The 11590-nt window shown below is 41.7% G+C and overlaps 2 protein-coding genes across 3 annotated transcripts; one reads left to right on the top strand and one right to left on the bottom strand.

The window, feature by feature from the left end:
* The first annotated feature begins 1036 nt into the window (after positions 1-1036).
* cdkl1 (cyclin dependent kinase like 1 (CDC2 related kinase)) lies at positions 1037-8621 on the top strand. Its single transcript, XM_026299273.2, has 10 exons — positions 1037-1173; positions 1977-2223; positions 3311-3432; positions 5742-5814; positions 6129-6219; positions 6784-6984; positions 7359-7441; positions 7549-7605; positions 7719-7880; positions 8007-8621. The coding sequence occupies exons 2-10, from the start codon at positions 2056-2058 to the stop codon at positions 8106-8108; spliced, it is 1059 nt and encodes a 352-aa protein (XP_026155058.1). The 5' UTR covers positions 1037-1173; positions 1977-2055; the 3' UTR covers positions 8109-8621.
* On the bottom strand, positions 8591-11575 carry dmac2l (distal membrane arm assembly component 2 like). Of its 2 annotated transcripts, none has more exons than XM_026299378.2 (5): positions 11441-11575; positions 11183-11286; positions 9919-10127; positions 9287-9458; positions 8591-9211 (listed from the first exon to the last, which is right to left on the bottom strand). In XM_026299378.2, exons 2-5 carry the CDS (start codon positions 11275-11277, stop codon positions 9097-9099), a joined length of 591 nt encoding a protein of 196 aa, XP_026155163.1. In that variant the 5' UTR covers positions 11278-11286; positions 11441-11575; the 3' UTR covers positions 8591-9096. The 2 variants fall into 2 exon arrangements, with proteins under 2 accessions (XP_026155163.1, XP_026155156.1); XM_026299371.1 differs by having other exon boundaries at positions 11183-11290; positions 11404-11449.
* Positions 11576-11590: the final 15 nt, after the last annotated feature.

Genomic DNA, 11590 nt, shown 5'->3' with positions numbered 1-11590 from the left:
CATTATTTCTCTTTAGTCTGTCATCCCAGTGACTTCACCTCTGTGCACTAATTGGTCTCTGTGCGACAGGGTGACCCACTTTCATACTCTTGTTTATTTTCTCACATGCTGAGATGTGTCAAACTAGTGCAGATTTGGAGTTTGACAATATGAAACAGACTTTAATGTGTAGAAAATCAATCATCTGCTGAGCTGCACCAACATGTTTATCACTGATTCAACCTAGTTCAGATGTTTGAGGATTCAGGTTTTTTTCTAGGGCATGAGAGCAGCGAACCGTCCCCTGAGACTGAGTTGTTTACCTGCGCTGGTGTTTTTCTTTTTTTTTTTTTTTCTCTCTGGCTGGAGGAGGCCTCTTTATTTTTAAACTCTGACACACAGTCCACCAGTTGTGAGCATCTACAAAAGCCCACAGGAGTCCTGCTTTTCCTGTTATTAGGTGGAGGTGGAGTCAGCTGTTCCTATGGGGACTAGGATGGAAAAGGGAGAAACGCATCAAGTTGTAATGTGACCATCCGGAAGTGCCTTCAAAATAAAACATACTGTAATAGCAGTTTTGGTATCAGCTGATTGACAAGAATATTACCATACAGTTATAGTATTTTAAGTTAAGACCCACCTGTCTTGCTGTGGACTGGAGCCTTTTTTACAGTTCTGCCATGACAAAAACTGTGACAGTGTTTCCTATTTGAAAACAGGCGTGCAAAAAAAAAAACTTAACACTAAGTAAAATATGTCAAATAAAACTTTGAAAATGAAAGGAAAAAAGCCTTACTATAGTTTTGCTTTTGTAAATATGCCTCAGTATAATGTGAAGTAATTAACTCAAAAGGCCAAGATCATAAATGTGATTAGGACGCTACATGAATACACTGTTAATTGTAGTAACTTTATTTTCATATTTCATACAAAGATATGTAAACAGATCTCTATGGTAAAATTAGGTTTCTAATGTTAAACCTTATATGCTGTGTAGTGACTTGCCCTGCTGACTGTGTTTTATTTTGAAAAGCAGAGCGGGATGCGCTCGACTCGCCCTGACGCCTTTAAACAGCAGACTCTGGATCTGCGGGGACAGACGAGTTGTGATCGTCCACCTCCCTGTCGGTGTTGGAGGAAGAAACAGCTCCTCTCTGGTTCTGACTGAAATCTCTGAAGACATTTTCTCTGAAAGTAGGTTTAATTCTTACCTTTTATGACAAACAGGGAGTGTTGTGACTGAAATATTTCCCATAGATGAATTCAAATGTTTGTACTTTTATGATCAACTGGTTTCATGAGGCAACTTTACTCAGACTGGATTAAAATAACAATTTTTTCATCTTATATGAGCATCAAACTTTATTTGTCCTTTTTGCCGTTTCTTTAAAACTGCCCTGTTGGCTGTTTGTAAGTGCAGCACTTTGATTTTACTGCCGTGCCTGTTCACTCTCTCCCTCTGTGTTATTTGTTTTTGCTCCATATCCCCTCAGGGAAACGACCTCATACACTTTGGGTTGCACATGTTTTTGTGATGCTGTCCAACTGTTGGAAACTTGTGTTATGTTGCCTCTCAGCAATTAAGTCTATGTTTTGGAAACAGTTTAAGAGATTCCCTTAACGTTTACTTCGCCAAGTTCAGGACGTTAAACCAATCTAAGCTTGGATGCAGGTATTTTAATAGGATTTATAAATGAATAGATGCATGCAAAGTCTTTAAATTGCTATTCAAATAGTTTTGCATGACACTTCAGTGGGTTTTAATAATGACTCATTGTCAGTGATGCAATGATGGAAATCAAAAATTCTGATATCAGAACATGAAAAGCCACATAGATGAAGTCTGTTCTACCTAAGAGACTCTGACCTTCGTGTTCTCCATTTTTAGCTTGAATATGATTTTGTGACCTATTAATGGAAGCAGCAGGTGGTAGATTTACCCTCACTGCTCTTGTTGTACCCCTGCTGTGATCACCTGTCTCCCCTTTATCCAATAGGCTGCGCAGACAGCCCTCCCTCCCCGGACGCTCCTGGAAAACAGTTTTTACATTCGATGACAGCTGGAGCACACTGAGGATGGAGAAGTACGAGAAGATTGGAAAGATTGGAGAAGGCTCCTATGGCGTCGTCTTCAAGTGCAGAAACAAAGACACGGGGCAGATTGTCGCCATCAAGAAGTTTGTGGAATCAGAGGACGACCCCGTCATCAAAAAGATTGCACTGAGGGAGATCAGGATGCTCAAGGTAACAGCGCAACTTGGCTAAAGTGGTTATCCTCACAGTTATGATGATAGTACCTCAAAGTTTGTCTTATTATATGTCGTAATTATATGATCTAATCTGATAAAGACAGAATTATAGTTAATTATATCAGTTTCTGGTTGATTAAGTTACATTTATAAAAGAAAATTACAAAAGTATTAGACTAAATTTTGAAAAAGTGTAAGACAGCATTGTAAAAACTACAGGAATATACTTTCAGATAAAGAGAGCAGGAAAAACGCAGTTTAATTATGTCTTGCAATTACAACATAACAGTACCTCCTAGTAGATAGTAGTCCTGTACATACTAGTCCTGTTGTGCAGAGCAGCAGGAGGCTCAGGAAGCATTTCTGTAGCTTTGAACACTTGGATTTAAATGAAGGAAGAGCCCTGCAGGCTCCGGGTTAATTAAAATGTGAGTAATGAGAAGCTTTATAAGGTTCATCTACTGAAACTGCTTTGGCACCAGATAAACACCTTTGCATGTGTTTGTCTCTTTAGCTGTTGAACAGTAAATTGGCAGCTTAGACTCTGACACCAGACAAATATTCCAACAGTTAATTAATTCATCTTTAGGTGCTGTGTGTGTCACCTGGCCCCCAGAGACCTTAAATCAACAACAAAAACAGCAGCAACTGTCTTTTTCTTTGTTTGCTTTGAGAAACATGAACAAAAACATGAAAGTATCCCACTGCTTTTGGGTTTTACTGTCACTTTTGGAAATAAAACCAAGATCAAACCAGTTTTTACTGTTTTCTTGTATGTTGCATGATAATTATCGAAGATGCACTGGTACAATTGTTAGTGGTTTAATTAGTCATGCAGTAGGTGGGAGTGTTAGTGTCCTGCTGGACACCAGGAGCTCATAAATAGGACAGGATGGGGGCACGTTGTCAGGGGCGACGCATGTTTATTACCATCTGTTAACAGTTTGTCTGTTTGATACGAGCAGCCCACAGGCTGTGCCCGTCTCTAAAAAACACACTTCACTGTTTGTGAGGATTTGACTGTATTTCCGTGATAGTGTGTGATATTTAATGTCCGGGCTCTTTGCTTTGTGTGTCTGCAGCAACTGAAACACTCCAACCTGGTGAACCTGATTGAGGTTTTTCGACGTAAGCGAAAGCTTCACCTCGTGTTCGAGTACTGTGACCACACAGTCCTCAACGAGCTGGACCGCCATCCCAGAGGGTGAGTGACTGTTTACCTGTCTGAGCATGAAGTGCAGCATTAAAGCTGCATTGATAGAGGAAGCTGTAAATTCTGCCTCATAAATGGCCAAACAGCTTAATCAGATTCAACATTTCAGGCTGGTATCAGGCATCACTTCCTTACCTGTGCCTACAAAACCAGACTTTAACTACTTCAGGCTGTGGCTGAAAATTGGGCCAGAATTCCTCCACAGCGACGTGAAAGACTCATGGCCAGTTATCACAAACGCTTGATTGTCGTCGTTGCCGCCGAGGGTTATTATGTTTAAGGGGCAATAACCTTTTCACCCAGGGCCAGGCAGGTTTGGGCGGCTTTGAAATACCATTTTCTATTTATCTAATAATAATTATATGAAATAATAATAATATTAAAATGAGTTTGATGATCTGAATCATTAAAGAGTGACAAATATGCAAAAAGAAATAAAGCAGGAAGGCACTGTAGATAGACTGGAACACTGAAGATGAACTTCTGAAAAGGATTTAGCTTCTGGAGGAACTTTAAACAAATCAGTCAAATAATCTGTGGATTAGGAAGATTTGGATCTTGTGGCCGTAAATAAAATCATCTGAACAGCAACTGTACTTTCTCGTTTTAGGTAATTAGCAAGTTAAACATTAAAGCTCTGCTGTTCACACACTCATTGACTCACTTTAGCTTTCACTTTCTGAAACCACTAGTAAATGTTGAAGTGAAGAAGTGGGAGAGAAAATTAGCTCCAGCAGGCTTTACATAAACAGAGAGCAAGTCACTTGTTTGTAGTCTGCTCCACATCTCTGAGTCTCTGTCTGATGATTCATTCTGGTTATCAGGCTGAACTGTCATGAGTGATAATCCAAAGTTTGAGAAAGATTGTTGACTGAATGGTCTCATTTAGTTGCTGTTCTGAGGCTGTCATGGAATCATAGACATTGAAATGTCCATTTTAAGGACTGAAACAACAGCCGCTAAATGGACGGTTGGTGTGATTGTTTTGTCGGCTGCTGTTTCCAAAGTCGTAACAGTGTTAAACACGTGAAACACAGACACACAACATACCAGGCGAAACAATACGAACTTTATTTTTTCTGTTTTATGAAATGAACACACAACTGGCTGCTACTACACACACACACACACACACACACACACACACACACACACACACACACACACACACACACACACACACTGTCACCCTGAAAAACCCAGAACATAAATCTGAGTTTGGGTGTTTCTCGATACACACAGTGCTCTGTGTACTTTCTATTACCTCTACATTACATACATACCATACTCTGCTTTGTCCGGCTCCGATGGGCACCACGCTCGTCTCCGAGGAGGCTGACCCGCTCACTGTGGTATGTTTACTGTGATGCTCTCCCAGAATGCTTTGCAGGCAGAGCACTGTCGGGCCTCTTTAGGTTGGGCCACATTTTATAGGGAGTGTTTTCGCTGTCTGGTTTCCCCCTCCGGTTCTGGCCTGAGGCCTTCTGGGTTCAAAAGAAGAGAAAACAAAGTGTAGAGAAGGGGCGGAGATTGTTATTAATTGCCAGTCACAAGGCTCAATTTATCCATTTCCCTGGTAACAGGGATATATGATGGTCCCTGAGCCAACAAAGACTCAGTGCTGAGGGTCGGGGCTCACAATGGAAACAGCGAAGCTGAAAAACCAGAGCTGCACACAGGAAAAGTAGAAAGCAGACAGAAAGAAGAGGAGAGATTTCCAAGAACAAGGTTATTTCTCCAGTCTGTGCTTCTTTCTTTAGATTCATCTTTTTAGCTTTAGATCCGGCCGATTTTTACCCAAATGTGTGGATCCAGACCTATTTAGTCCTACAGCTGTTCATTCCTTTTGTAGTAGGTTAGATTTTGTCTGTACATTGTCACAGTGAGAATCAACAAAGACATGAAGAGCATCTGATCCCCAAACTAAGACCAGAAACCAGATCCCTGAGCTGCTTCTTAAAACTTTTACTCCCACATATTTAGGTTTTTGTTTTTCAGAATCAGATGAGTAAAACAATTAATGTTATAATCATAAAACCGTTAGTTATTAGCTCCACCTTAACCAGCTGCAACATGGAAGTGATGAACACATTAAATAAATTCATGTGAAGGGGCCATTGAGTTTTTTACTCTCTAATGCTCCTCTTTCTTTAAGAGGCTACAACTCACTCAGTTCCCCTTCACACACTGGGGATTATCAGCTGTGTCTTGAGCTGATGTGGTTTTTATGCTCGGGGTGTTTCTTAGTGTGAGCTTTGTATGAACCTTCAAACTCAAAGTGTTTCCTTTCTGTCCGGCAGCGTTCCAGAGTCCCTGGTGAAAAGCATCACCTGGCAGACGCTACAGGCTGTCAACTTCTGTCACAAACAAAATGTAAGTGACTCACTGTGTAAACTACACTTTCCACTCTTACCTGTGTCTTTGTGTGGGGGTGCAGTATATTCTCCAAGTGTCAGGCCTGCGGTTCAACCTGTTTTTGAATGTTTCCTCCTCCTCCCTGCTCCAGCTCCCACCAAACCTTCTGTTTTATGGCTCTTTCTTAACAAGAATTCCTTCCCCTTGGCTGGCCAGCAGTTAATGTGTCGCCTAGACACAACAAAAGCTGCAAGTGCTTTTATTTAACATGGAGGCATGAAGTCCAGAAAGCAGCGTTTCTCCCACAGTAACATCTGTTTCTGTCCGTGCAGTGCATTCACCGAGACGTCAAGCCGGAGAACATTCTCATCACCAAACACCAAGTGATCAAACTCTGCGACTTTGGGTTTGCCAGGATTCTCAGTAAGTTTTTAATGTTTCATCAACAGTTGCTGTTACATATTTCACAGTGCCACCTACAGGACACGGCTGAACCTACATGTTCTATTCAGTGGTGGTGTATTTGTAGTGGAAATACTGTTTCACATATGCAGCTGCAAAGGTTTTACTGAAAGAAGCTGCACATAACTAGTGTTGGAGGTTTTGTTGCCACAAAATTAGAGATAGTTTGTCAGTAGAAATGTGTAAATCAAGAGCCCACAGGAAGAAGTTAACATGCAGGAGGAGTCACCAAATTATTTAGTGGCTAAAAATAAAAATAACAATAAAAAACAAATACATGATCATTTTCTGTATCCTTAGGAGGTCACTGAACATATTCATCATTCAAAGTTACACAAAAGTGAAAATGTTTGGGTGATTTTCAAACATTTGAATTGTCTCACTGAACAGATAATGATGCAGGTTAATGAAGAACATGTACAAAAGGTCTTTTTATAGTTGTTTACATGACAGAGAGGCTACAGAATAAAAACAGTGAGACGTCACTATGACCTGATCGTCCCTGTGCTGTGTGTGTGTCCTCAGCTGGGCCCTGTGACTACTACACAGACTACGTGGCCACTCGTTGGTATCGGGCCCCTGAGCTGCTGGTGGGAGACACTCAGTACGGCCCACCGGTGGACGTGTGGGCGATCGGCTGCGTGTTCGCTGAGCTGCTGTCAGGGATTCCTCTGTGGCCCGGGAAGTCCGACATGGACCAGTTGTACCTGATCAGAAAGACTCTCGGTATAATAATACACTTTATTTGTAGAGAATCTTTCTAAACAAAGCGAGAACATGTCAAACTAAAACAAACAAATAAAACTCAGATTTAGAAAAAAACATGGGAAAAGTTAACAGGAAGGCCAGTCTGTAAAAATGTCAGCTGACCTGACTTTAATGTGTCATCACAAAGCACACAGCATGTGATCCATCTTTGTTTTACACGTTAACTAATACAGCAAATATGTCAATAAAAAGTGGTTTATTAGGATGAGGACATTATCTGAGTGTGAGCGCTTGTGATTAAAATGTTAAAGGCGGTGTGATTTATGTTTGTAAGAGCAGTGTGAGACAGAAGTGGAATACATCTGAGTCTCTCTTCGTCTTCTACTCTGCAGGAGATCTGATCCCTCGACATCAGCAGGTCTTCAGCAACAATCAGTTCTTCAGTGGAGTTTCCATCCCAGAGCCACAAGAGATGGTGCGAAGGAAAAACTGCCCATGATGCATCTGAGCGCCATCTTATTTCATCATGAGTGGATGCTGTCATTTCTTATTTTGACCTGTGTTTGTTGTTTCTTTGTGTAGGAACCTTTGGAGCAGAAATATCCGAACCTCTCACACCAAGCTCTGAGTCTCATGAAGGTAAACCTGTGGTTTTAGACCATAAAGGTTCTGGGAATGACTGTAATGCTAATTGTGATTGTAAAACAGACACCTACACTGTGTCTCCTCTCACTGATGGTTTGATGGTGTAGGGTTGTCTGAGGATGGACCCGTACGAGCGGCTGACCTGTGAGCAGCTCCTCCAGCTTCCATATTTCGACAACCTGCGAGAAAAGAGCGACAGCATGTCCCGAGAGCAGGAACGCTCCAGCAACAAGAGGATACGTTTGCCTCGCAAACACCTTCCTACTGGGGTAAGAGCAGCCTTCTGCACAAAGCACATCAACAATACGAAGTTAAAAGAATCCATGCAGTCATAACGCAGTCATAACGAACTCCTCTCAGACTTGTGCCTGAATCTTTATATTTGTATTCTACAGTATTTACCGCAGCTGACCGGCAGCAGCATCTTTCCATCTCTGGACAATAAGAAGTACTACAACAACCTGCGCAAGTTCAACTACCACCTACCAAACATCTAATCACACTGAGCCTGAATTTAACTCTGAACACACGTTTTCTGAAAATCTCAGGAAATGAAGCAGATTCTGGTAGTAGCTTGGTTTTTTTAAAGCAGATACCCACTTTTTACAATGTTGATTTTCCACACAGGTCGTGTTGAGTATCTCTTGATACTGTTGTCAGTCTATGCACTATTTCCCAATGTGTTGATAAAACACGTTGGTTTATGTATGTTGCCTACATTTCAAGCTGATGTTGTTGTGTTTTGTACAGATGTGTAAAGACAAAGAGCGACGTGTTGCTCTGTGTGTAGTTACTGAATAGACTGAAGGTAAAATTACGATGTACTGCCTTTACCTGGTTTGCCAAATGTATTTTTATATAATGAAGGACTCTGTGAGTGACAGAGTGACATGTTTTGGTAGAAAATTTTGCGTTGTTTAATCGATGAAGTCAGTTATAATGTAGGACATGAACTTTGACAAAAAATGACTCGTGCGCATTCTGAAAATAATATTTATTGATGTCAGGAGTGAATACAGTTGTAAACATTCATTTAACCCTCCTTTACATTGTACACACATTGTACTTTATCTCTGACCTCTGGTGCTAAGGATGTTTTCATCCATCTCTCCATCCTCAGATATTATACAAATGCCAAATTAATGTAAAAAGAAAGAATCTGAAACTCTCTTCAATCCTTGAAACCCTCAGCATTTTCTTTAAACTCTTGGATGTTGAGCATAAAATAAACTACTATTCTATCAAAGAAAACAGACGTCGACAATATAAAGTGCTTTACTATTTCTCTTTGCTGGACTGTTTCTGTCACATGTAACATACACTTCAATATTTCCCATTAACATTTCCCAGACCTGTTAGGTATGCATAGTGTTACGATTAAAGACCAGCACCTCCAGTCTGTAACATCTTACTTTGAAAATCTTTGAATGGTGTCCATGCATTTGAATTACAACAAGCTCTCTTAAACAACGAGTTGTTTCTCAGTCAGTCCAGGTCCAGCGCTATGTCCAGCCGTGGGAGTGCTGTCTGGAGTCTGTCAACTGTCGTCTGTCTGTCTTTGATTCCCGGCAGATCACTGAGAAACAGATACTCCAGATTCCTGTGTGTAATTTATACTTGATTACTACAAAGGTTACACATTAAATGAACAGATATAAAAGGACAGTGCACTCACCTCAGCTTGTGCAGTGAGATGACGCCCTTATCGGTCACATTTCCACATGACACCACCTCCATCATGTACAAACTCTCCTGCAGATTCTTCAGTGAGCTCAGCCTCTCCAGACAGGTGTCTTCAATGTAGATGCACTTGTTGAACTTGATTTCCTCCACATATTTCAAACCATCTAAAAAAAAAACAAACCCAGCATCAGTATATACTCCACTATTTAAATGAAAGGAGCAGAGAAGGACTTTACACCAAAATAAATGTGTGGACTCTGGCTCCCAGAAAACTTTTTGAGCTCTGCAGCCACCAAGGTCAGGGACAGTGTGTATCTGTGCTTGCTCAGTGTAAAACATCCCGGTCACTTGCGTCACTTTGGGATAATCAGTCTGAGAGGTGCACTTTCACCCTCACCTTTCCTTTCTTGTTAAAACAGAGTGGAATCACTTTCAGCTCAACACTGAGGTCAAGCTCATGTTAACTGTTACTGCAACTTTCTGAACCTGGCTTTAATCAGCTGCTGGCTAATGACTGCTACAGCCTCACTGTGTTTGTACATGACCATATGGAAGCAAATGGTAATGACACTGGGACAAGTCACAAGGACAAGAACATAATATTCTCCACACTGTAACACTGACCCAGGTGGTCAAACCCTCTCTGCATGATGCAGGATTCGGTAGCGTCAATCGCCTGGATCTTGTATCTGTCCAGAGGCCCAGTTGGCAGTCCGTTGTAGTCATGATGCCAGCGATCGAAACCTTGGAACCTCACTTTGGCACCACATCTCAGCAGCCACTCTGCTGCCGCCCGGTCTGGACCTACAGCTTTGATCCTCTCATAGTCCACCCTGAGTGAAGATCAACAAACATTCAAAGTACATCACATTCGGCTGGTGCTGAGAAGCCAGGAGTCAAGAGGGTTACAAAAAAAAACAACCCTGTTAAATAGACCAGCTACTGGAACTTAAACAAACCACCCACTTATATTTGTTTGGTTATTTACTAAGTAAAAATACAAACTTTACAACCATGTTGGTCACTGAACTAAATAAACAAATACTTATTTTTTATAAAAATAATTGTGCAATAAATAATGAGCTAGCTCAAATAAAGAGCAGAGTGAAAACATCAGTGCAACAGCACCAAACAACATCCTCCAAAATTACCACTGAACAAGAAACATCTGTGAAACAGCAAAAACTAAACATTGAACACTCACATGAGGTGGACACATTAATAGAAACACATCTGCAGTCCAATTAATACAGTCCTGTGCAAAGGTTTAGGCACTAAAAACACACAGGAGATGCTTTTAACATAAATGACATAAATAGTTTGTCATTTATCAGGTAACTTCATCCAAAGTGCAGTAAAGGGAACCAACCCCAATCTAATCAGTATTTGCAGCTCTGCCCTTTGCCCTTAAACCAGCAGCAGTTCTCTCTGGTTTGACCTGACACAGTTTCTCCTGGTGCTTTGCAGCACCTTGGAGAAGCCCCCAGTGTTTCTGTCTCTTTGTGTGATCCCAGACTGACCCCACACTGCCCAATGCTGGTCTCTGTGGGGGTCAAAACCACCTGCTGTAGGCTCTTCTCGCCCCTGAAAATAGTTCTTCAAGAACTGTAATGGGTTCTTTATGCGCAGTGGGCTGCACTATGAATCTGGGATCGATCAGATCCCTGATGGTGTGTGATAAGAGTCTATCCTGCCTAAAACCTTTGCCCAGTCGATGAGTAACATCTCTAAAACGATGCCAACACAAAACACATCACCTAAGATGAGGAACACATGTGTAACTAACTAATGTGTGTGTGGTTTCTAGACCATTTTCCTTTGTCTGTTTGTAGACTGCTAATATTAGTGTGCAGGTATCACACGTGTGTAGTTAATGGGCACGTCTCACTTGTTGAAAACCGCATTGAGCCAACCCCAGAAGTGTCTGCAGGTCCAGTCCTTCTGGCTCACAGCCCCCTGCACTGCCTTCGATAAGAGCCTCATGTCTCTGAGCTGAGAGCAGAGAACAAACAAACAAACAAATAACACTGTTGCTGGAAAAATTCAAACCCGCTGAACAAACTAAACAAACTGCGACACAGGAGACACTGAGAATTAAGTCCCTCCTGCCCTCCAACAAACCCGATTGTTTACAACGGGGACGCACTTTGACCTCAGAACGCAATAAAAGACGTGCCTCCCGATTGGCTGGACGCGGTGACGTACAAGCGTTGCGCGGGTGTGGCTTCTCCTCGACGTCCAGGGCCGATAGGCTGGGTGGGCGCTGCCGAGCCAGCTTAGGGACTCTTGTCTGTCC

The sequence above is a fragment of the Mastacembelus armatus genome, chromosome 22 (assembly GCF_900324485.2).
Source record: "Mastacembelus armatus chromosome 22, fMasArm1.2, whole genome shotgun sequence".
NCBI classification, from domain to species: domain Eukaryota; kingdom Metazoa; phylum Chordata; class Actinopteri; order Synbranchiformes; family Mastacembelidae; genus Mastacembelus; species Mastacembelus armatus.
This window is presented reverse-complemented; position numbering and strand designations above follow the sequence as displayed.